Genomic DNA, 25,936 nt, shown 5'->3' with positions numbered 1-25,936 from the left:
CATAGGGAGTATACAAGAGAAACACCTAGCTAGGAGGAGAAAAAAGAACAAGAAAATTTCGAAAACAAAGAGAGCAATGAAAGTGGCATTGAGACTTTTTTCAAACTTACTATGAGCGTGAAAATCATGCAACACAACCATAATGTCTACTTTGATAACATTCCAGCAAGCTTGAAAGAAAGCCATAGAAAAACCATCAGGCCCAGGCTCCTTGTCACTGTTCATACCTTTCACCACCTCAAGAACTTCTCGCTTCTCAAACGGGCTCTCTTGCCTAGCGGCTTCCACCACTTCTATGGAGTCGAAAGCAAGGCCATCTAGCTTAGGACGCCAGTTGAACTGTTTTGAAAACAAATTGTCTTAATATTGCACAATGTGATCCCTGATAGTAGATTGATTAGAAGAGACTAAGCTGTTTACAGATAGAGCTTCAATGGAGTTGTTCTCCTATTGGAGTTGGCCACCCGATGAAAGAACTTTGTGCATTTATCACCTCCTTTAAGCCAAAGAGCCCTTGACTTTTGCCACCAACTAATCTCCTCCATTAGGGTGACTTTTTCCAATTCATGGATTACCAAGGATCTCCTTAACTTCTCTTTCCACATTTAAAGCTCTCACTTCCTCCAACCCATCGAGAACACACAAATCCATAAGAATTTTTTTATGGGACTCCACGTTGCCAAACACCTGCTCATTTTAGGTTTTTAAACCAGCTTTCAAGGCCTTGAGTTTACTAGCTAAAATGAAGCTAGGAGAGCTTTGAAACTGGTAAGAAGACCACTGCCTTACCTTGTCCACTAAGCCTTCCGCCTTAAGCCACATGTTCTCAAACTAAACGGCTTTTTGCCTCCTTGGAAACAACCACAATAAAGGAGAATGGGAAAGTAGTATGAGCACAATATATGCAACCTTTTCTGAAATAAATGGGGGAACTTAGCTTCCCATTCTGGAGAGACAAGAAATCTATCAATTTTTGACCAAGAGGGAGAGTTTCGATTATTGGACCACGTAAATGTCCCTTCTACAAGGGGAAGGTCCTTGAGGCTCTGCTCAAAAATAAAATCAGAAAATTCCATCATAGTAGGACAAAACGCGCTATACCTGATCTTTCACTAGGAAAGCGGGTGACATTGAAGTCTCCCCTAATACACAATGGCAAGTTCCACCAACTAAGCAAACCAGCCAACTCACCCCATAAGTACCTTCTACATAATCATAATTAGGCCCATAAACTCCCGCAAAAGCCCAAGAGAAACCGTCTTCAACATTTCTGAAGGAGCAAGCAACAGAATACTCCTAACACACTCTTCAATCTTCTCCACCACCCTCCTATCCCACATAACCAAAATACCACCGGAAGCCCCTCTAGAAGGAGAGTAACACCAATCCATATGCTGACACCCCCACAGAATTTGCACTACACTGCTGGAAATGAGTTCCAATTTGGACTCTTGCAAGCAAATAATATTTGCCTTCTGCTGTCTACGAAGATTTTTGACTCTCAGACGCTTATCACACTCATTCAAACCCCTCACATTCCAAGATAGCAATTTGGGCTTCATAAAAAACCATTGGCAGCCCTCCCTTTGACTCTACCGTAGCTAGCACTACCATTGTACGCGTCATAGTTTATGGAGCAAACTAAACTTCTTAATTCTCTATTACCTTTTTGTCCAGCACTAGAGCGAGAAGCTGACACTTGCTCAGAGTTACTTGCTTCAATGGCCGTAAACAAGGCCAATAGCTGCTCTTCAATGCCCTCGCACGAGAACCCCACAATATGATGGAGCTCCATCGCCGTCTGTAAAACTCAAGCTGAGGGAAAAATACACAGCAGAATGGGCCCCTCCTTAGAGAACAATACACAAGCACTGCTTCTCCCCACATCTCCCACAACATCCCCACCCAATTCAGCAGAATCAAACAAGGCCTTTGTCCTTCACAACACCTGCTCTGTCCCCTTCTTTTCCTTATGCTGTTCACCCTCCCTAGCAACCAAAACACGTTCTGGGTTTACTTGAAAAGTGCAGACCGTAGAGGGAAAAACCTCCTCAAAAAGAACTAGGCCAACAACCATAACCATCAGACCTCACTGTAAACAGTATCATCTCCACCTCAGCATGTCCAGATACATCTGAAGCATCTCGTCCAGATTCGTGTGAAGACTCCTCTCTTGTGCAGAACTCTAATCACGCCTAACTAATAGATAGGATAGGATTCTGTATGTTTAAAATAGAGAGTTTGAATTCTGTTCAAACTCTAGATAAGATTATGTTTGTAATTCAAATGTTAGATAGGTTTACTTAACTGATCAGAAGATCATGTATCTATTCTCTCTATATATACGTTACTACATATCAATAGAAATTATTGAGATTCAAAGTCTAGTAGTCACTTCATAGATGAGCACAGGGGGGAAAGAGACCGATCCATCCAAAACCTCGGTGGAAACAAAGGTAGGAAGAGGGAGGATGACAGCCCTCGAAGAGAGCTGCACTGGTGTACCGTCAGGCTGGGCAAGGTCCATTGGCATGTTCTGTCCCCCATGGGGAAGAGAGAACGACCTAGTCACTCCATCGGCAAGATCTGAGGGAAGATGCACTGCAGTAGAAGCCCCCAGAGAGGGCTGCACTGTGCGCTCAAGACATAAGCCCACATTAATTGCATGTGATTTATAAGTGAACAAATTTTTTTTAGAGAAATATACCCTAGCCGCCCCTCTAGGGGTATCTCACCAGACATCATTCCTCTTCCCTTTTAAGGGACACCAACAAATCTTTAATAGACTGTAAAGCAAGGAAGTCCTCCATAACCATCGAAGGAAATTCACGTTGTCACTGCTAGCTTGCACACCAAAAAATTTCAGGTAATGACTGCTCTTCCTTCCTGCCAAAATCATCTGTACCTCTCACCGTTTGAAACCTTGAAGTACCCATACTACCCCTGCTCAAAGACTATTTCTTGATAATGTCCCTTCACTACGAGAGCATCCACATACGGTCGTCGCCTGTGATCCACCATCCGTGACATCGGCAGATTAACACCATGTGCCTTGCCGAATCTACTCCTGACAACACCCTGCGACTCGAGATAGTTTACCACCTTCCTCATTTGTACTACACAATTGCCCCACCCTCTACCGTCTCGGCCCTCTGGAATGATGATGAAACTTCGCCCCCTTCCTACATCGTATTCCGATACCTCCAAGAACCTTCCATGATTGTTCGCACGCTTCTACACAATGTACACTATGCTACTAACTCTTAAGAGTCCTATAGAGCTCTCTCAACTTCTCTCCTCTAATCAACTCCTCCACTATTTTCAATAGCCACGCCACGTTCGGCTTGCCCAGGATCACTGTTCGATATAATCCTCTGTTCCTCTCGGCAAAACGAATACCTACGTTTCCATCTTCTGATAGAAGCTTGAAAGATTTGCTTCGAGGTACAAATAACCCAAATAACCCATTGCCAACAAACAAAAAAGACAAAACTACAATATTCTATTACGATATCGTCGGGATGCACCCTCAAGTGCCGACTACTATCCTATTTTCTAAGAAACTCTCCCTTGTAACATTTATGTTAATGAACTTTAGGATTTCAAGTATAATTTAGGGCTTTTGTAACTAAGAATAATATAATGAAATTGAACTTGCATAGAGTTGAATGGTAAAAAAATAAGTGTATGGTTTATTAAAGGCATGTGTGAGCAAATGCTATGTTTCTTTGCCTCTTTCCTTATCTTTTCTTCTACTCTTTCTCTTGGCCCTGTCACGCCACAGCTTAGGACAACAGTCAGTTATTTCTATATTTTCTTTCTTTTTAACCACAAACCATATTCCTTATCCCGCACCTTTTGAAAAACCTACCTTTAAAAACCCACATTTGTAGCTGCCAGAAAATCCATGCAAGCTATTTGCTTTAAAAACTGTTCTCTTAACCTTTAAGCCTCTCTTTTGCAAACCTAATTCCTTATATAAACCTTAAGGACATAGTTCTGCAATCATTGGCCTTAAATCTCAACTTTCAGCCCTAAAACCCACCACAAAACACGTAAAAATTCCTTAAAATCTGTCCTACATCAATAAGTGGATTGGGACACCATTATGGAAGATTTTGAGTAATATATTGGCTTTGGAGCAGAGGGAAGTTAATTATTGATACCTGTGAACAGAATGGGTTATAACTTGACCATACATATCTCATGTGCCTCATGTTATGCATTATCTCAATTATAATATCTTGGCATCAGAATTTTCCTAGTTTCATTTTCTTCTATCAAATACAGCACTTATGTCTAATTTTATCCCCCTTGTCATGATGTTGCAGGCACTCCTTGTTTTCATTCTTTATGTTCGCTGTACCGCAATTAACCCAGCAGATCCTGGCATTATGTCTAGATTTGATCATGGGGTAACAAATAAACTCAGCGCGAATCATGGTTTATCAGCGAAAGACCTGCCTAGAAAATTTGATGAAATTGCAAGCGGGGGGCATTCTTCTCCATCATCAGCTTCCAAAAGTTCTATCGCAGGAGCTAACTCTAGTAAGAAAGGCTCAGTAAGTGAAATTGGTGGAGTAAATATTCCCTCGGAACCTACAAGCAGAAAATCCTGTTCTAAAATTGGAGGAATCTTCTGTGCGTTGTTTGTACATGAAGATTGCCGCAAACAGGAAGGGGCTGCTGAGGAGCAGGGAACTGTTGAGGATGCTTTGTTCTGCACATTGTGCAATGCTGAGGTATAACATTATGTTAAGTATTATGTAGTTTGTCAAGGTCAATATTCATCAGTTCTAGCAGTATTAGTTTGTTACATTATCCTTTAATTTTTTATTTGACAATAATTTTGCAAATACATGTGAAATTTGCAAATACATGTGAAATCTTTATGATTATATACTTCCCAAAAGGAAGATTACAATCATATGGTATGGGGAGTCTTGAAGCTACTTGAAGTTATATTCCTATAGCACTCCTCTAAGAAGTGTTGTCATTTCAAGATAATGGCTGATGGGCAGTGTAGAAGTTTAAGCAATCCAAATTTATGTTGTCGTATTAAGCCTCTACAAAGTAGCTTATGTGATACCCACTTAACATAATCTGCACCACATGAACTCCAATAACCTGTGCCACCTTTCTATCCATGTTTGCGTGTCACTATGTTACCCTCATCATTCTCAGTTCAGACTCCACCACCAAAATGTTCGTCATTGCACATTGTAAGTTTGTAACAACACCCTAATATCTTGTCATTGCTGTCCAATAGTGTCCTCTCAACCTCCAAATTAACTGTTTGAGAGCAGATTTGATTTAAATTTGGTGCTTGGTGGATTTGTCTGCCTGTTGGAAAGGAATTTTCAGTGGTTTGATTTTGTAATGCATGCCTTTATGTTTCGTGGTGTTTGTGGGGAGAGATTCAATAACTCTCTTGATGGCATTGAAATGATTACTCATGTTGAAATTTTCTTTTAGCCTCTTCCCTCTTTGATTATGGATTTAATTTTAGGTAATAATTACTGTCATCGTCTCTTATTTACTGTCAGTGTATGCAGGCAATGGCCATTCTTACTTTTTAGTATACTCTTTTACTCATAAAAGAAAAGGATTTGAATTTGGGACTCAAATTGTATATATGCATTTTGATAAACATGAAGAATGAATGAAGAACTGACGATATTTAAATAAATTTAGAATATTTTAAGTAGGGTAGTAATTGTTGTGAGTGCACTTTTAAGGTTTATGTCTCACATTGCTAAGATGTAAGAAGAGTGAGTGGTTTATATAGCATAGTTGGGCTCAAACCCATAGACTCAAGCTTTTGGGTTAAGTAAGTGGTGTCTCAACATGCTATATTATGGACTCACTAAAAAGACTTTCCTAGGTGTTTCTCTCCTCAACAACTGGTATCAGAGCCATGTTTAGCTTCCGCTGCTACTCATACGAGTGTCTTGGTTCGACTCCGGTAAAAAGAGTGTGATCTCAGTTTTGGGTACGCGTGACACTCTTGGTTTGAAGTACTCACACACGAGGGGAAGTTTGGGTCAATGTGAAAAAGACTCACAATGGGGAGATTGTTGTGAATGCACTTGTGAGGTTTGTATCCCACTTTGTTAAGATGTAAGAAGAGTGAGTGGTTTATATAGCATAGTTGGGCTGAAACCCATAGCCTTAAGCCTTTGGGTTAAGTGGTGTTTGAACATACTATATTATGGGCTCACTAAAAAGACTTCCGTAGGTGTTTTTTCCCTCAACAATTGGTATCAAAGCCATGTTTAGCTTTAGCTACTCATACAAGTGTCTTGGTTTGACACGTTTGGTTTGACTATGGTTAAAAGAGTGTGACCTCAGCTTTTGAAGTATGCATGACACTCTTGTTTTGTAAGTATTCACAAACAAAAGGAAGTTGGGTCAATGTGAAAGAGACTCACAAGTGAGGGGGTGATTGTTGTGAGTGCACTTGTGAGGTTTATATCCCACATTGTTAAGATGTAAGAAGAGTGAGTGGTTTATATAGCTTAGTTGGGCCCAAACTCAGAGGTTTAAGCTTTTTGGTTAAGTGGTGTCTCAATATGCTATATTATGGGTTCACTAAAAAGACTTCCCCAGGTGTTTCTCCCCTCAACAGTAATGTCATTGCATAAATGGTCCCATGTACAACTGTTTCTCATGGTTTAATCATGCAACATAGTCAAGTTTATGAATTGGAAGAACATGGCTGCTCCTTCTTATGTGTAGTTAAATGATACATGGTTATCGTATAGATATATGCAACGAACTTTACCTTCTGATATAAACAATATGAATTGCAAAAGCCAATGATGAGTTGACTTGTGACAATTGGCATGAGCTTTCCCTTTACTTGGAGGATTCTAGAAATGCAAAACCAAACATGTGTAATGTCATCAAGTGGACCATTTTAATATGTCCTATGGTGGAGCTACGGAAGCGGTTGCTCAATACTTTATATTCTTGGATAGCGCCACATCATAGTTTGAGTGTCTTTACTTTTGTAGATTTTTTAAAATTATTTTCTGTTCGACCCTTTTAGGGGCTCTCTTGTATACTTCCCGTGTATAAGGGTTGCGCCCCTTTGCGCTTTTCAATAAATTGCTATTACTTATATAAAAAAAGACCATTTTAATTTGACCCCCCTAGTAAACTCGAACAGGAGGTCCAATGCCATAGAGTCTCTCTCAGTCAATGGCTCTATTTCTTCCGTTCAGCAAGTTATTAGGGATCAAGTTACTCATTTTTATGAGTCCCTTTTTACAGAACCTTACACTTGGAGGCCTAGGTTGGACAACCTTGATTTCAATTATTTGGATGCGGTTGAGGCCTCTTCCTTGGAACTTCCTTTTGAGGAAAAGGAAGTCTTAGAGGTGGTTAAAGGCATGAATCGTGATAAGGCACCAGGTCCTAATGGATTCACCTTAGCATTCTTCCAAGATTGTTGGGATGTGATTAAGATAGACCTCATGGGAGTATTCCAGGATTTCTACACTCATAGCAAGTTTGTCAATAGCATTAACGCCACTTTTCTTGCTCTGATACCGAAGAAGTCTGGGGCTGTGGATCTTAAAGATTTTCGGCCGATTAGTCTTGTGAGTGGGGTTTACAAAATCATTGCAAAAGTTCTTGCTAATAGACTAAGAAAGGTTGTGGAAAAGATAATCTCGAAATCTCAAAATGCTTTTGTGAAAGGTAGGCAAATTCTTGATTCTGTTCTTATCGCTAATGAGTGTTTGGATAGTCGTATTAAATCAGGTGAACCAGGGTTGATTTGCAAGTTGGATATTGAGAAGGTTTATGATCATGTTAACTGGAACTTCTTATTGTATATGATGAAAAGATGTGGTTTTGGAGATAGATGGTGCTCGTGGATAGCGCATTGCATTTCCTCGGCACGTTTCTCTGTATTGGTGAATTGCACCCCTTCTGGTTTTTTCAGCAGTTCGCGCGAACTTAGACAGGGTGATTCTCTGTCGCCTCTCTTATTTGTCATTGTGATGGAAGCCCTTAGCAAGATGTTCGCTGTTTCTATTCGTAGGGGCTTTCTGTCAAGGTTCTCAGTGGGTACTGGTAGCAACGTGGTGTTTAATATTTTCCACCTGTTCTTTGCAGATGATACTTTTGTCTTTTGCGGGGCTAATCCTGATCATCTCCGTTTTCTTCGGGTTTTATTTTTGTCTTTTGAAGCTGTTTCGGGTTTAAAGATCAATCTGGCCGAGTTTGTACTGGTTCCTGTGGGTGATGTGGATAATATGGATGAATTGGCTGGCATCATGGGTTGTGGTGTTTCCTCTCTACCTTTAAAGTATCTCGGTCTTCCGTTGGGGGCCCCTTTTAAGGCTAAATCCATTTGGGATGATGTAGTTGGTAAGATTGAAAGACAGCTGGCTAGTTGGAAGCGAATGTATTTGTCTAAGGGCGGCAGAGTTACCCTTATAAAGAGTACTTTATCTAACCTACCCACGTACTTCCTTTCTTTGTTCCCCAGTCCATCCAGTGTTGCCAGTCGTATAGAGAAGTTGCATCGAGATTTCTTGTGGGGAGGTCTAGGTGAAGAATTCAAATATCACCTGGTGAGCTGGTCCACAGTTTGTTCCCCTATTTCAGAAGGTGGTTTGGGCATCAGGAATTTGAGGACCTTCAATCAGGCTTTGCTAGGGAAGTGGTTGTGGCATTTTGCGCATGAGAGAGAGGCTCTGTGGAGATCAGTTGTGGATGCAAAGTATGGTTCTACGTGGGCTGGTTGGTGTTCCTTAGACCCCCATGGGTCTCAAGGGGTGGGACTATGGAAGAACATTAGGAAGGGGTGGAGTTTGTTTAGTAGCCATACCAGATTTATTTTGGGCAATGGATCTAGGATCAGATTCTGGGATAATGTGTGGTGCAGAGAGATGCCCCTCAAGGAAGCTTTCCCAGGTTTGTATGACATAGCTTGCGACAAGAATTCGTTCGTGGCAGCTCATTTGATTCTGGAGAGTGGATCTTTTCAGTGGGATGTCAGATTTATTCGAGCGGCACACGATTGGGAGGTGGACGTCTTGACTTCTTTCTTTACCTTATTGTATTCCATTAGTCTTGATCGTGATGGGGAAGATAAGATTTGGTGGTCTCCTTCTCGTAAAGGTAAGTTTGATGTTAGATCTTTCTATAAGGCTCTTGCCTTTAAGGAGACAAGTCATTTCCCTTGGAAAAGTATTTGGCGTACCAAGGTTCCCTTGAAAGTGGCATTTTTCGCTTGGGCGGCAGCGTTAGGGAAGATCTTTACTTTGGACAATCTCAGAAAGAGGCAGGTCATTGTGATTGATAGATGTTGTATGTGCAAAAAGAATGGGGAGTCTGTGGATCATCTTTTGTGGATCATCTTCTTCTTCATTGTGATGCCACTTGCGTTCTTTGGAATGGTATTTTTAGCCGATTCAGCCTTTCTTGGGTTATGCCTCGTTGGGTGGTTGATCTTTTCGCTTGCTGGTGGACAAGTGGTCACACTCGGAGTGTGGTTGTGTGGAAAATGGTTCCTTGTTACCTTATATGGTGCTTGTGGAGGGAATGCAACGATAGACAGTTCGAGGACAAAGAAAGAATCATTGAGGAGCTCATTTCTTTTTTCTTTTATTCTTTGTACTCTTGGACGGCTGCGTTCCTTGCCCCCTTAGTGATTAGTTTTAATGATTTTCTTGTATTGTTTTCTTCTTCTTCTTAGTGGCCGTACTTGTATATTACATGTGTACTTGATTGCTTTTTGCGTTTTATTGAATTTTCTCTTACTTATAAAAAAGTATGATCTCCCTAGTTAAAATTCAGTTCAAAGCTCATCCAAGTATTCGTATGCTCCGACGAAGTTGACTAGTTCTTTTAGTCAAACAGAGTCAAGGAAAAGAGACTATCTAACTTTGATAGCTACATATACTCTCAGTAAGCTACTCATTCCATTGAAAGTTTGATGCTGAATCCATGACAAATTCTCTTTATATTGGTTATACATCTGCATTGTTATATAGGCCCATTTAACATGAAAACTCTCAGGAAAATCTTTCCCAAACTATGGGAAAAGAACCTCGGAAGATTATATTTACCCAAGAACTGAGGAAAATAATGCTGTTCAACAAAGCTCTCCTTGGTAAATGGCTTTGGAGATTCGGGCATGAGGAGAATTCTTTATGGAGACAGGTAATTGTTATGAAGTACGGGATTTTGAGAGGGGGTTAGTGTTTAGAGGAAGCACGAGGACCTTACGGGGTGAGTCTTTAGAGGAATATTACTAACAGTTGGAGATCTTTTTCCAACTTTGCTTCCTACAAGGTTGGCGACAGTTCCTGCTTCGCTTTTGGCTTGCCGTGTGGTGGGGAGAAGGGGCTCTTAAGTATTATTTTTCAGAATTCTATTCCATAGCCCGTAACAAGGAGCCTTAGTGTCAAACTACTTGGACCTTTCCAGTTTCCCAAGCCTTTGGAATCCAAGCTTCATTAAGGCAACCCATGATTGGGAACTAGAATCTCTAGACTCCTTTCCCAATCTATTATACTCCTTGAATACTCATTTGGGAGAAGTGGATAGTATGTTGTGGACTCCATCTATCAGCAATGACTTTGCAGTGAAGAGCTATTATAATATGTTACATTCAGGTGAGCATAGTTCATTCCCTTGGAAAAGTATTGGAAGGTCAAGGCCCCTCCTCACATTGCTTTCTTCTTATAGACAGCAGCAATGGGTAGAATCCTCACGACGGATAACCTTAGAAGGCAGGGTTTCCATCTAGCTAATTGGTGTTGCCTTTGTAAAAAGAATGAGGAAACTATTAATCATCTTCTTATTCACTGGGAGTATATTGTTGATCTCTGGCACTTGGTTCTTAACATTTTCAGGGTTTTTTGGGTCATCCCTAGTAACATCCTAGAGCTTCTTCATTGCTAGAAATTTCTAGGGCGGGGACACCCCAAAGAGACAATTTGGAAAGTTATTCTTGATCTCTTAATGTGGAGCATTTGGGGAGAAAGGAATCGACGTCTCTTTAAGGATAGTGCATCCAATGTGCTTTTTCAGAAATCCTCCTTTCTAAGATCTCTTTTGGATTGGGTTTTTGTAAATGTTCCTAATTCTGACTCAGAGAATATGGTAGATTTCATTTGTTTTTTAGATGTAGTAGCCTTTATGGTTTTTGGCTCTTTTGGATTTGGCTATTGTAATGTAACTAGCCGTGTTAGCTTCACATGATAGCCTTTTTGTGTATGAGGGCTTTGCCCTTTTCTTTCAATAGAATTATTATTATTTATTTTAAAAAAAAAAAAACTGGCAGCATCGTTCCTTTCAGCTCCATTGGAATAGCTAAGTAGTGTGCTGAGGTGATTTTAAAGTTCATATCTGGTTGCCTAGCTGTAAGAGTTGTTGGAAAAGGCGAATGATTATGGGCTGGCGTACTATGATGATGTTATGGAAAGTAAAGGTTTTGGGAGTATATAGGTGACACTGGAGTAGGGTATGTCTTCTTCAGTGAACTTCAATATCATTTTAGCGGTTATCTTAATGATACTATAGTGCATTTATTATTATGCTATCTTCATTGGTCCCTTAATTATTTCTTACTTCCAGTAAGGAGAATTCACCTTTTCATGTAGATGGTTATCAAGTATCTTGCCTCATGAAATGGCAATTGCTCGAGTCCACAATCCTTATTTTTCCATGCTACCATTGTTTCTCTTACTAATTTTGATTAAATTTACGATACACTCTGTTCTTTTTGTTAGAATATTAATCAAATAATTAAATTTACCACTTCCATTAGCTTAAGTTTTTAAGATAATCGGTTATTTATTGTAGCATTAGACTAATAATCTTGAGTTTGAACTTTAACTCCATATTGTACTTCCCACCTAAGTTAAATATTCAACGCGCTGGATCCCACTTATTGAGGGGGAGTCTAGGTCCATACGTGAAGGGGAGTGATAAAATTTTAATTAGATGATTAAATTTACTATTCTTTATCAGCTTAAGCTTTGAAGATAAGTAATAATCTATCGCTTCTAAATTCTAATATTAATTTTTTTTTGATAAGTAAGAAGAGAATTTTATTAGAAAAACGCAAAGCGCAATCAAGTATACAGGGGGTATACAAGAGAGACTTCTAATATTAATATCCCTAGTATTTTGGTTTCTCTCCTCAACAGATTTGGTAATTCAACTTGTCTGCAGATCTTAGGTCACCATGCTCTTTGATATAAAAGATGGCTTATATCTCTTACTTTTCCTGGATTCTGAAGTCTAGTTTGTCATGTCATATGTAATATATGTGCCAATCTTTCCGTCACTTGTGTGCTACCAAGGACCCCACATCTGCTGAATTTCTTTTGGGATAGATTTCTCCTGAAAAGAGATCCAATCTTTTTGTTTCTGGCCAGGGTAAACACACGACAAGCTCTGGTGCAAAATAAGCACATAGCCGTTTCTCCAAGAATTGGCTGTATGCGGTTTAGAGCCTTTGAGGAAACAAATCTTAACAATCTGGTTTTGTTTATTAACCATAGATGCTTTCTTGCTGCAGGTTCGCAAATTCAGCAAACACTGTAGAAGTTGTGACAAATGTGTGGATGGTTTTGATCACCACTGCCGGGTATATCTTCATATTGCTCCAAGTGCTCTGTACAAGCACATCTTACAACTGTAATCTGATAAGTTTTTTTAGACTAACATCTATTTATTGTATGGATGCAGTGGCTTAACAATTGTGTGGGGCACAAAAATTATGTGACTTTTATTACTCTCATGGCCATTAGTCTTGTTTGGGTATGTATTGCACTTAATTAACCATTTGGAAAGAAGGCATTTTTTTGGTCACTAATGACTCCCAATCCCTCTCTGTGGTTCAGCTCGTTATTGAATCTGGAGTTGGTACTGCTGTTCTAGTGCGTTGCTTTGTTAATAAGAAAAGCATGGAGACTGAAATTATTGATAGACTTGGAAATGGTTTCACTCGTCCCCCATTTGCAACAGTTGTGGTACACTCTTATCAAACATGCTATGGACCAAATCTAATTTATTTATTGTTCTAGAACAGTTTGAATATATCACTTTAACAAGAATCCTTATGCTAACACTTGAACTCGTTTATGTAGGCTGTATGTACTGTAGTTTCCATGCTGGCATGTATACCTTTGGGTGAACTATTCTTTTTCCACATAATTTTGATAAGAAAGGTTAGTGCCCGAGAGGTTTTCTATATTATGTTTGTCTTCCAGGGTACAGTCATAAGAGCTTTGAGAAAGAGATTTTAATATTTGGCAATAACTATAATTTGGGTCAGAATGCTAATTGTAAGTTTTCTTCCATTTTAGCTATTAACCAATTGTAGAAAAGAGAGCATAGGCAAATATTGGCTAAGGGAGCAAATTTCTTTAGCAATATAAATGTTTTCCTTATCCTTATTATTATTTATTTATTTATTTTTTAATGTTAAATTAGGGTATTACAACCTATGAATTTGTTGTGGCAATGAGAGCCATGAGTGAGGCACATGCAGGAGCATCTGTTGACGAGGAACTGCCTAATATAATCTACTCCCCATCAGGCTCTGCTACAACTGCTTTGAGTGGTGGTAGTTCCTTGGGTCTGCAATACAAGGGGGCATGGTGTACACCTCCTAGGGTATTTGTGGACTATCAGGTACTTACTACTTTATTTTTTGAGTTCTATAATTTCGAGACAGGAAAGGATCCAATCAAATTGAATTATTTAGGCTCCCAAAATATATTTTTGACCTATAGTTCACAAAATTTCATCCCTATATTACTGAACAAAAGATAAATCACTGATTGTGGGTGGAACAGTTTGGTTGTTCAGCCCTGCTGGATATCATCTGATGTTAAAGGAAAAAAATAACAAGGGAAAAAAGGAAAAAGAAAAAGGAAAAATAAAAGAAAAGGAAGAAGTTTTTCCTGATTTAATAATTCATATGGAAGTGGTGAAGTGAAAAGGAAACCAAAATGATAGCAGCTTTGGCATCCATCTCCTGACACTCGTCATTGTCCATCTTCTAGGGTTTTTTCGCCTATCCCAATAAGGCATTGTAAACTCCTGATTGAATCAGAAGATCTTTCATCCTTGAGGGGGAAGTTGTTCTTGGCATAACATTGAACTTTTTCTCTTCATAATTGGTACTTGCCGTATTTACGATAATTATTGGTCTGAACATCAAATATTGGCTCTAATACCACTTATTGTGCAATAAATCACGACTACAGTAAATAACACAAAACAATCATACACAAGAACATAAGAATTTATGTGGTTCCCTCGATGTGAGATACATTCATGGGTTGAGGCGATTATGAAGAAATTCACTAACCAAAGATGCAGTACAGAATAGTGGTGAAGAAAAAAGAACTCAAACCCAAAACCCAATTTACCTACACCTTACTCTCGCACAAAACAAAGACAATTTTTTCTTTACACAATTCTTTTGAGTATGAGAATGGAAGGAGATTGCTACTCAAGCCAGTAAACTCTTCATGTGCGGCAACTCAAAACTCTCTCTTTTTCTTGTTCTTACTCTTGTGTGGCTTCTCTTCACATTCATAAACTCTCTTTGTGCAGCACCTCTAGAAGACAAGATATTTGGCTGCACTTTTCTATGTCTCTGAAAACTTTCATTATGCACTCCACAATAACTATACTCATGCGGAGCTACCAATAGAGGAGAAAAAGGGCTCTCTTTTCACTCGCTCACCAAAAGAGACATAAGTTGGTTATGTCTCTAGGTTGACAAGGGGAGACAAGTAAAACTATGTCAACATAAGTACGACTAGGTCTTACAAAGTCTGATAGCTTATGTTGGTTAGGTAATGTGGTTGTAAGAAAAAAAGAAGTGGTGCATTTAATGCATTCCCACCACAAGAGAAAAAAGATCACATGGCTCCCTTTAAATTCAAGCCACAAGTCAACAATATCTTTCGTACTTTGGTTTCTTAATGTCTAGATGAGGTATACAAAGAAATTTTTCTATTGATGGTTATATTCTCACAATTCTCCATTCCAACATTTTTTTGTTCCCTTTAGTTCTTGGTAGTTTTTGAATCATGACCTTGTGATCATGCATGTCAAAGTGGGTGCAAGAATTACCGCAATTGGCTAGCATTTTATGTTTTTGTTTTTCTTTTCTTTGCAAAAGAATTAATCCCCAGTGTTTCATACTAGAAAGAAGCCTCTTACCTAATCAGTGGGTACTTGTTTTAAACATGGCTAAAATAGGACGAAGTTGTACCTCAGTTGGAGCCGGGAATGGTTCCATCGACTGTTGATCCAGATGCAACTGGAATTGCAGAAAGAGGGCAGAAGATACCCAAAAGGCCTGTTCGTATTAGTGCTTGGAAGCTTGCAAAGTTGGATTCTAATGAAGCCATGAGAGCCGCAGCGAAAGCCAGGGCATCATCCTCTGTTCTACGGCCAGTTGATAGCCGTCGTTCACAAGATCCTGAATTAAGCTCCAGTGGCAACATGAGTATCAGAAGCAGTGTGAGCACCGACACACTGGCAAATAAAGAGATGAAGAACGATCAGAGATTTTCTCCATTGAGAAACTCTTTTGCTCCGAGCCAAGGTAGCCGGGATGAGTACGAAACTGGGACTCAAAGTGTGAGCAGCTTCAGCAGTCCAAGCCATGTTCATGAGGCGGTCACACTTAGCCCTCTACCACAAGGTCACGGTTTCGGTCGTATTAGTGCAGCTGCCCCTTTCCCAGGCCTAGTTCATGATCGTCCATTAACTTCTAAGCCAGCTTTTCCAAATGTGAACGCCTCAACATCCCATCCATTGGGCTTTGATGAAAAGATCATGCAGAAGGGAAGTACTGATCCTTTACTGCTTTCTGCTCCAGCTACTTCTCTTCTTAGAGACGTTAAACGGACATCTGTTGTTTGGGACCAAGAAGCCGGGAGATATGTATCAGTTCCTGTATCAGCTTTAGAAGCTAGAAACAACAGGTCATCCGTGCAAATAGGATTGCCAAGTTCTACTGCTGAAACATACAGTTATAGCAGCAGGCCAGTTTTTCCGCCACAAGAGTTTTCTTCGTCTTCTGCTGCAAAGGCTCCAGTTCCACAAGCAGAAAAGCTGATGTACACAGGAGACTCTATTTTCTTTGGCGGTCCGCTTTTGAGTGTACCATTGAGGGATAGTTTGAAGAACGAACGAGGTCCAGGTTCTAGAGAGGGTCAAGAGAGAGTGGCCCTTAATTTGCCCCGGGAGTCCAGATTTAAAAGGGACTCAGCATCAAACCAGCTTCCTGTGTTTGTCCCAGCCCCATCTGGCTCTGGTTTAAAGTAGCTTTAAGCTTATGATTGAACTTCTAACAAAATGTATGTATGATTTTCCTCGAGTTAGAAATTGGGTGATGTTCAAGCACTTTCTCAATTGAATTTTGGGCTTTTAGTGGAGCCTTTTTTTATTTTAGGCATTGGCGTTGGCTGATGTTTGTAAATAAGGCAATCTCCCTGGACATTATGAGTCATGACCAAAGAATATGATTCAAGTCCTTCATGGACAGCGTTTAGAAAATTTGATCAAGATTTATTTATTTTCCAATTTGCGGTGTTTGCAGCCCTGGTTTTGCTTACTAATAATTTTATCATATTTTTGAATGACTTGACCGACCTGGGTTGTTTCTTAAAGATATAGAAATTGGGAGGTACATGGCTTGTGAAGATCCTTCAATTAGTGCACAAACAGGGCGCCCCTGGAAATCTCAAAAAAGATTCACTTTGCCCAGTACTCTCTTATCATCCTTCTAATATGAAAATGTACACCCAGATAAAAATGTCCTGAGCTTTTGTGATTATTGCAACATTTTTAGGGATTTTTCTAGGCTAAAATGCTGCCCTATTATGCTTTAATATAATATAAGTTTTGAAACATTAAAATGGTACAGAAATTCATGTTTTTCCACATCGCTTTGTAAAAAAGAAAAAAAATAAATTAAAAAAAGAGGAAGAAATCTCTCCTACATTAGATTCTTTTTTTTTTTTTTTTTTTTTTTTTTTTTTTTTTTTTTATAAGTTCCTACATTAGATTCTTAGGGTAAAAGAAGAGCAGCTAACAACTGAGAAATTTGGGAGTTTCTTACCACTAGTCCTTGTAATAATGCAATTCCCTTTTCGTGTAAAAGGTGGTCGTAAATTTGACTCAGGAAAAGAAAATGCTGCGTTTTACTTGTTAATGGTGGTGTGTGCCTTTTCTGTTGTACAAATTAGTTAGATACTTAGATTGTTGTAACTGTAGGTTTTTTTTTTTTTTTTTTTTTTTTTTTTTTTTTTTTTTTTAAATGTTGTAACAGTGTTGTTTGTTTTTAGTCGTCGGGCCGAGTCTCTTTATAAATAGAGTCGTGATATACATAAATAGAGACTTATATAAACCCTACAGATCCAATGTTGATTTTGAAAAGTGAAAGAATAGGAAAAAGATTAAAGGAGAAAATGAATCATTTCTCTTATAAAATAAGCCCGTATGGGATTGTAATCTCATAAAAAAAAATATCTATAATACAGTTACTGTTGAGTCGTTGGGCTAACCTCGAATTAGCCTGTTTTCTTGAGATCATTCCATAATTCTTCCATTTTTCATAATACATTACAATCATCAACCAAATTCCCAATCCACTCCAACATTTTATGCAATCCATTTCTCATCAAAATACAATTTTAAAAAAAAGTTAAAAGTAAATTACAGAGTGTCTGAAAGCGAAGAACATGCTAGGGATCTCTTTTACAAAAAAGTCGATTAGGGAATTACGCCAAATGCAAGCCGAGTGTGCATGTCAGGAGTTGTGTATATTAGTCAAACACCACTCCAACATTTTGCTCTCGAATGTCTTCTATTCTCACACATTTTCTTTCTTCATAACTCATTTTTGTTGTCTCTTTCTTTTCCTCGCAACTCCTCATATTATGGGAAAATATAAGGTGTTTGGCGATTTTCCATACCGAATCGAGCACCAAAACTATTTTTTGAACCATTTGTAGGGTTACAAACAAATATAGGAAGATATATATATATATATATATTTTTTTTTTCCTGAAAAAATTTCAGCTACAAAATATATTCCTCATAAAAAAAAAAAAACTCATTCGTCAACTATAGCTGTCCTTTTTAATGGGGGGAACCGAGTACATAGACAAGGCCGGCCGTCTTGACCTACGCCCAATCAGTTAATAGCCGACCGCTCTACTTATTGCTAGAGTTGAGACCGATAAGCATAGGGAGGATAAAAAGGCTCAAAACCATATCATATATTCTTACAACGACAACTATATATCCTCGTTGTATGAAAACCAATTAACCCCGACGTCCTTGACGGCTGCCGGAGGAACATCCTCCATCACTTTCTCTTGACCTTTTGGGTAATAAATTCCTGTTCTGTCATGGGGAATCCACACATAATTCGAGTCACTATGTCCTATATCATGGCTCTTCTTCTTCACTTCCTCACCTTCCAATTTCATGGTGTCACGTATCATGTCTGGAGAAGAGCTTTTCTTATGAAACGTTTTTCGAAACATTAGCCTGTTTATATAAGGAAACACAGTGAGTGCAATGCTTTGCCAAATTCAAATGAAACCAAAAATGCTGTTTTTTCATCATACACACGCAGGGGAAGTATATGTAAAGTTATATATATATATATATATATATAGAGAGAGAGAGAGAGAGAGAGAGAGAGAGATTGAAGAAAAAGGTTATACTAATAAAGTGTGCATCGACAATGGTGGAAGAAATTCACCAATTAAGATTTAAAGGAAAAAAGAAAAAAGTCCTTACTTGGAAAACATGGAGTTGGTGGTGTGTGTTCCTCTAACAAATGGCCCTGACATGTCTCTCTATGAGTCTATCTATCTATCCTTAAAGGCCGAAGATGTAGATAGATGGATATGTAACATGTATATATAGAGGTTGTTAAATATTATAGAAATGCAAGGTATGGGAATATGTGATAGGAGGAGCTATCCATTTTGCTCTTTCCAATGAAGCATTTGAAATTAGTTATGGGACCTTTCAGCTTACGTCCTTCTCTGTTTAAAAGTTAAAAGTAGTTTCATCATTATGCCCGGGCCTCCACTTGCTCGGGCCTTTATACTTTTCTGAAATATTTTGCTTGGCCTTTGTTTGTACATTACCCTAACCGAAACTCTGACGAAAAATGGCTAAGAATCTATTTCATGATAAAAGGATGTAAAATTGGTGTATCTAATGGTATGAAATCTGTTTTAAAATACATGTTAATATTGATTTCATATACACTGTTAGATGTATAAATTTTAAATCATGATAATAAAATGGAAAGAATCCTATTCCATCAAAAGACAGGTTGGAATTCGTTAGGGTCTTATTGGTCTAAATTTGAATTTTGGATGGTAAAAGAAAAAAGAATTTAGGCTTCATTTGTTCCTATGTAAAATATTTTTTATGTAAAACATTTTAAGCCGTCTTTTTTTTTTATTATTAAAAAAGAAATTATTAATTTCTTGATGTTGAGCTGTTACCCTGAAAAAGTTCTACTGAAAACATTTTTTGGCATTTGGTTTGCACTAAAATATGAAATTATTAACACTTCAATTTTCTATGGATGAAGCCTCAATTCATAGGAGCAACTGAGAAGTCTATTCAGTAGGCCATTTGCTGAGGGTTCGAACAAGTAGGATCAAAGTGACCTCTATTCAGAAGGACGTTTGTTGAGTCGTTTGAACACCCGTTAACTGAAAGACTTCTAAAGTTGTCTGTTCTGAGTCCCGTTTGAACAAATAACTTCCAGAGTTAACTGTTCGGAAGGGCATTCGCTGCGTATTTGAACGTCGCCGTCAAGGATCTGATTTACTCTAGTTCTATTTGAACGGTGGGTTGCTACCGTTCGAACATTGCCACATGTTTTTTTTTTTTTTAATTTATTTATTTGGGTCTCCTAATTGCTCTGGTAAACGTAATTTTCTGAGACTATAAATAGGTCTCTCTATGCACGATTTTTGTAAGATTATGTGACTATGCTTTAGTATGCTAAAAGAGATCAGTTCTTTGATTCTAGAGCATTCATGCTAATTCTTTGTTAGAGTTTTTTTAGTTAAACCACACAAAACCTTTCTTCACAAAAGGAGTTCCATAATTGCAAGAGTAGATCAAGTAGATCGAAGAATTGTCCAGAAGTTTCAGAAGAGCTACTACGGTAGAGGGCACGTGGGTCACTTGTCTAGTACAACGATGTGTCACAAGCTATAGTTGCTGTCAACGACATGTGGTTGCTGTTAAGATTTAATGAGCTTTCCATATGTTGTTGATTTTTCTGAATCACGCTTGACTAAAGAATTTGCTTTGATGAGCACGATATGGTTGCTGTTGTCAACAGTTGATGGGCTTTCCATATCTTCATGGTTTCCATATATGGCTGATTTTGCAAATTCACTCTCAACTGTGGAATGAACTTCATCAATAGCACAGATGTTAACAGGGTCCAATCACTCTGCCTATTCAAGTCATTTTTTATGGTTTAAACTATAATGTATTCCATCTTTTTCAAAAGGTTATATCACCATAGACAAGCCATGTGGGGGAGGAAATGAGTCTCCAACTGAATTTTCTGCTTGCCTTTTTTATTTATTTATTATTTTTTTTTAAGTGAATTTTCTGGTTGTCTTGAAGACTATAAGTACTCATTTAGTATCATTTTTTCGTTTTCCAATACTTTCATTAACACTGTCGGTTTGACATTTCTTTGGTTTTCCAATACATCCTAGCTTAGAGGTGCAACTTTGATGAACTATGTCAATTCAATAATGATTCTTTTTAATCACAAATGAGTTACATTTGAGAGAAAGTTGCTATGACTAAACATCAAACTAGCACTCTTAACGTTAGTTGAGACTGCTATGTTAGTATTGTAAGATAGTTATAGGATAAAAATATGATTTGTAGCATTATTCTTATAACACTCATTCTCACGTGTGGGTTCAAATTCTTCCTTAATAAGTGAGACCTAACACGTAGAATATTTAATTAAAATAGTAGGTGAATTGACGGAGACAAAGAACCTTTGACTCTAATACCATGTTAAATCACTACTTATCCCAAAAACTTTAACTTATAAGAAAAATACATTTAATTATTTAATTAATATTATTACAATTGTAACAATATTATGAGATTATCATAATTAATCAATCAAACACAAGATATATAAAACATGATAATTAACACATCCCAAATAAATAGTCACCATACAAAATCAACATGAGGATTTTTCTTATCCAAAAAGACTCAAATCATTGGGAAGAACCCCATAAACTAGTCTAATACAAAATTATGTCACTAATAAAAGAAGCAAATATTGGACTTATTGAACTTGCGTACAAACTTATTTATGACTGGACCCCTCTAGGACACATTGTACTATTCATGCATCTATCACTTATCCTAAAATCTTAAACTGATAGGTATGTATGAATTTAATCATTGAATTTTATATTCTAAAACACCCTCATGTGTGGGTTCACTTTCATTTGGGACACATTGTACTATTCATGCATCAATTACTTTCACATTATACTATTCATGCATCAATCACATATCTTAAAAGTTTAAGCTAATAGGAAGAGATGAACTTAATTATTTAATTTATATTCCAAACTCCCCCCTCACGTGTAGGCTCACTCTCTTTTAATGGGTGATGTCCAACACATGAAATATTTAATTGACATGGAAGGTGAATGATGAAGACATGGTTTGAACTTAGAACATTTGTTTTGATATCATGTTAAATCAACATTTGTCTTAAAAACTTAAGCTAATATGAAGTGATGAATTTAATCATTAATTTAAATTCTAACTATTGATACCCTTATGATCCTTACTTTTTCATTTGTTAATATTTAACATAGAATCCACGACAAGGTCTCTGGATTTCATTCTTTAAACTTCTACCACATTGTCGAAGAATTGATCTCTAGATGGTTTTGGTGGACAAACTTTAAAAGGATTTTAATTTAAGAGACCAACGATTTCCAACAATTTCACATGTCATTTCAAATGTCCCAAACTTCAACTTATTTTTAAGAAAAAAAATTCTAGACATATATTTCTTTTGGCTCTTATCACATGCCGGTAAGTGATTGAAGGGTGTTAAATGCTTATAACTTTAGGTTCTAATCACATGCTGACACGTGTATAGAATTGTATGTATAGCATTAAATCTGTTTTTAAAGATCAAAAGCAATTTTAAGGTAATTATCATTTCAAGTTTTTTTAATTAATTTTGACCAAGGAATAAGCATTTCTTAGGTAATAATCATGTATAGAATGAAATGATTCAACTCTTAACATTACTTTGTTTTTCTTAAAAATAAAGGTTAAATACTTTATTGGTACCTGAGTTTTCAGCTTTTTTAAATTTAGTACTTGAGTTTTTATTTGTTTCATAGGTGGTACCTGAGTTTAAGGGTAAAAACTATTTTGGTACTTCTGTTACATTTTTCGTCCAAATATTAACGGTCTACCACATGTTAATTGTTGAAGTTGACACATGGCACTATATAAAAAAAATAAAAAATAAAAAATAAAAAATAAAAATCTTTAAAAATTAACTAAAACTAATAAAATAATTTTTTTTTAAAAAATAAAAAATAAAAAAAAATTGGGAAAAAAAAAGAAAAAAAAGAAGAGGAGTGGCTGAGCCACCCCCCTTGGCTTGTGGCAGGCCTAGGGCTTGGCTGATAGCTTTTATCATAGTAGTAGCAAAGCTCCTTCTCCATTCGTTCTTGCATTTGGTAGATTAGGCTTGCAACCATGTGTACCTTTGGCCATTGTCGCAGGAATGCGACTATGATACCAATGGGAAATGCTTGATGGGGGACACTCATCCGTCCCTCAGCACCCATTTATAATAAAAAAAAATGTTTTTTTATTAAAAAGAGACTCACAGGGGACGGATGAGTGTCCCTTGTGTAGCAAGGCTTGATACCAATTGATATGGGCGTGTACATTTGGTGATGAAATTTGTACAGAAAAAACAATAAAGCAATAAAAGACAATTTGGTACTTTAAGAGGTCAATCCCTCCTCTATCACATGTCTAAAAGCTCACGACTTTATATGCAAATACTTCTCATACATTTCATTAGAATACTAACAACCTCTAAATGCAATACCAAATGCTTGAAATGACTACCCACTACCCATAACATAGGATAACTTATACGGTTGAGACCCACTAACACTTAAGAGCATCTCCAGCAGATGCTTTAAATCTTTCAAAATAGTCAAATTTGACTATTTTGAGCATTTTTTCCCTTCCAACAAATTAGCCACTATGACTTTTTCTCTTCAACATTGAACAGTGAATAGCCAGTGTTGGCTATTCACTGTTAATCTGTTTATGATTTTTTTATTAATATTTTATCTCTCTCCCTCTCCCTCTCTGTCACTCCACCTCCACTTGCATCCCTCTCCTTCTTCGTTCACCCGCTTCCCTCTCCCTCTCCCTCACTTCTCATCTTTGTTGGTCTCCCCCTGAGTCCCCCACTTCGACGCCATCATAGGCCGCCAGAGACTCCGTTCCGGCCTTGACGAGAATCCAATGCAATCGGTGCTCTCCCTCTCTGTCACTCCACAGCGCCGCCCCTCCATCCCCGACCAAGCGCCACACCAAGATCTCTGTCATTGGGGCTGGCAATGTGGGCACGACCATTGCCCAAACCGAAATCAACTGAAACACATATTTTAGAACAACCAAAATCAACTGAAAACAACCAAAATCATCATCGCAACCAACCGATGTTTTCTCTCCCTCATCCCACGTTTCTCTGGCCACCAGAATCCCGCCCCCAGCTTCGCCGGCGTCCACCTAGTTCCATGCACCGATGATCGGACCTCCGATCATCCTCTGGGTCTCACGGGTCGCTCGGGTATTCTCCCGATTTCTCTCGATCTCCCACCGTCACTCTCTCTCTCGATCTCCATCTTCTCTAGATCTCACGATGAAGATGGTGTTTTGGTCTGAGCCTTCTAGAAGGGGCTCCGCCTCCTGGGCGAGGATGTCGTCTATCTCTCGACGGGTTGGGGAGACCGGAGAGTGAGAGAGAAATAAAAAAAAATGATTAAAAAACAATATTTTAAGAAAATGAATAGTAGAATAAAGAGTGTTGTTGGAGTGTTTTTAACTGTTAGAGTAGTTAAAGTAAATATTTATAGTTTTTGAGTAGCTACTTTAACTTTAACTGCCGGAAATGACCTAACTTTCCATAGGACAACTACCAACTAATAATAAATGCCCACAAACAATCAACCTGAATTACGTAACTTACAACTTCTAAGCACATTAATTCTACAATTATTAATTAAATACATTAACCATGATTATGCCCGTAAGAAACTTCACCCCTTCAAAGCATCATGCTCATAAGGTATAGTATGAATGGACCCATTCTTAACCAAATTCAGCCCAACCCAAGCTATTAACCAATTCACGGGTTCTCCTCACTTTTTGCTCTTTTATATATATATATATATATATATATATATATATATATATATATATATAGTTTACATAGTTTGCCAACTTCCCATCCCAAGACAATTTTCTGCCAGAACGTGCCCATGACACTTGCACTATCCTGTAAAGGCAATGCATTAAATTCTGCTTACATCTTTATTAATTGAATGTCTTTAAATAACAATATAATGGAAAGACAAAGATAAAGATAAGGATCCAAAAAGATTCAGCTAATTAAAGTATAACAGTTGAAGATAACTCTTCTTATTTAATTAAACTATTACTATTCTAAGATAAGGTAATGTAAAGATAACTTCAAAAACTTAATGAAATACATGTTTGTTGTTAATATATTATTTACTCTTATAATTCTCATATGTTTCATATTGATTATGTAACTCTTCTAATGCTCATAGGTTAAATATTGATTATGTAATTATTGTATTTATGGCCTCATTCAACTATAAATAGGTTATTTTATTGTACAATTTTTATAAAAGAATAAGAATAACAATGTAGTCCTTTGAATTTTATCGTGTGGATGTAGGTCATAGATCGAACTACGTAAAATCTCTCGTGTCTCTACTTTCTCTTTATTCCTCTTTATCTTTATTTTTTTATTTGATTATTTTTTGTTTCATGGTTATAATGCCAGTATTCGATCCCAATGATCCAGTGAATTTCTTTTTGTTCTATGTTATTGTCTTCGTCTAGATAGTCAATAGTTTGCAGCTCCGAAGATACAGAAACGGCGGTCATGGCTCTCACTGTGACAAATCAGAGGACGTAGTTGTTCAAAACCAGCCTAGAAAAAGACAACATTTTGGAAGATTTCTCTCAAAGACTCAGCGAAGGAGGAGAAAAAAGAAAGGGTTTGCTTTACGCGTATAAGGATGCAAAAAGGAAAAAGAAAAAAGAAAAAAGAAAACAAAACGAAAAAGGAGAGAAAGAAAATTCAGTTGAAAAAAAATATATACATTAAAAAAGGCCAAGTTGCCGAGATTTTTTTTTTTTTTTTTTTTTTTTTTTTCCATTGTTGGCTGATTATTTAGTCTATTGTTAGTCTTTTGTTGACCTAGATCCATCTTTTTATGGTATTGTTTAAAACACAGGCTCAACCTTTGTGGTACTCTTTAAAGACTCAGGCACATTTAAGACCCATAGTTGGTCTCATTTTAGTTTACAGTTGGCTTCTATTATTTTTTTTTTTTGACATGTCCACACAAGAGGGGGTGAGGGGATTCGAACTAGTGACCTTTGCTTCATGATGCGTGTCCCCAGCCGATTGAGCTATCCCTTGGAGACCAGTTGGCTTCCATTTATGGCCCATAGTTTTTTTTTTGCCTTTGTAGTATTATTTAAAATCCAGGTCCATTGTAGCCTATAGTTGGTATTATTTTTGCCCATAATTAGT

General features: G+C 37.6%; 2 protein-coding genes across 2 annotated transcripts in view; one reads left to right on the top strand and one right to left on the bottom strand.

Moving 5' to 3' along the window:
* LOC133861668 (probable protein S-acyltransferase 19) overlaps nucleotides 1-16,592 on the top strand; it is a 30,287-nt gene extending 13,695 nt beyond the window's left edge. Inside the window, exons 3-9 of the mRNA XM_062297453.1 lie at nucleotides 4,332-4,742; nucleotides 12,548-12,616; nucleotides 12,718-12,789; nucleotides 12,873-13,001; nucleotides 13,119-13,199; nucleotides 13,465-13,665; nucleotides 15,250-16,592. Of these exons, the coding sequence (XP_062153437.1) occupies nucleotides 4,332-4,742; nucleotides 12,548-12,616; nucleotides 12,718-12,789; nucleotides 12,873-13,001; nucleotides 13,119-13,199; nucleotides 13,465-13,665; nucleotides 15,250-16,323 (2,037 nt within the window). The 3' untranslated portion in view covers nucleotides 16,324-16,592. The remainder of the gene's footprint in view (nucleotides 1-4,331; nucleotides 4,743-12,547; nucleotides 12,617-12,717; nucleotides 12,790-12,872; nucleotides 13,002-13,118; nucleotides 13,200-13,464; nucleotides 13,666-15,249) is intronic.
* A 1,707-nt stretch (nucleotides 16,593-18,299) lies between these two features.
* LOC133860358 (uncharacterized) lies at nucleotides 18,300-23,657 on the bottom strand. Its single transcript, XM_062295981.1, has 2 exons — nucleotides 23,518-23,657; nucleotides 18,300-18,555 (listed from the first exon to the last, which is right to left on the bottom strand). The coding sequence occupies exons 1-2, from the start codon at nucleotides 23,655-23,657 to the stop codon at nucleotides 18,300-18,302; spliced, it is 396 nt and encodes a 131-aa protein (XP_062151965.1).
* Between the last annotated feature and the right edge of the window lie 2,279 nt (nucleotides 23,658-25,936).

Source organism: Alnus glutinosa, chromosome 2, assembly GCF_958979055.1.
Source record: "Alnus glutinosa chromosome 2, dhAlnGlut1.1, whole genome shotgun sequence".
NCBI classification, from domain to species: domain Eukaryota; kingdom Viridiplantae; phylum Streptophyta; class Magnoliopsida; order Fagales; family Betulaceae; genus Alnus; species Alnus glutinosa.
Note: the sequence above shows the minus strand (reverse complement) of the source record. Positions and strands in the feature narration are given on the sequence as shown.

What these genes read in the sequence shown, in the direction of transcription:
- LOC133860358 (XM_062295981.1), bottom strand. Translation starts at nt 23,657, where the DNA reads ATGGAGGGGCGGCGCTGTGGAGTGACAGAGAGGGAGAGCACCGATTGC. An exon ending in GAGACCAACAAAGATGAGAA is followed by an intron (nt 18,556 to 23,517) that starts GTGAGGGAGAGG and finishes TTATATAAACAG; the next exon opens with GCTAATGTTTCGAAAAACGT.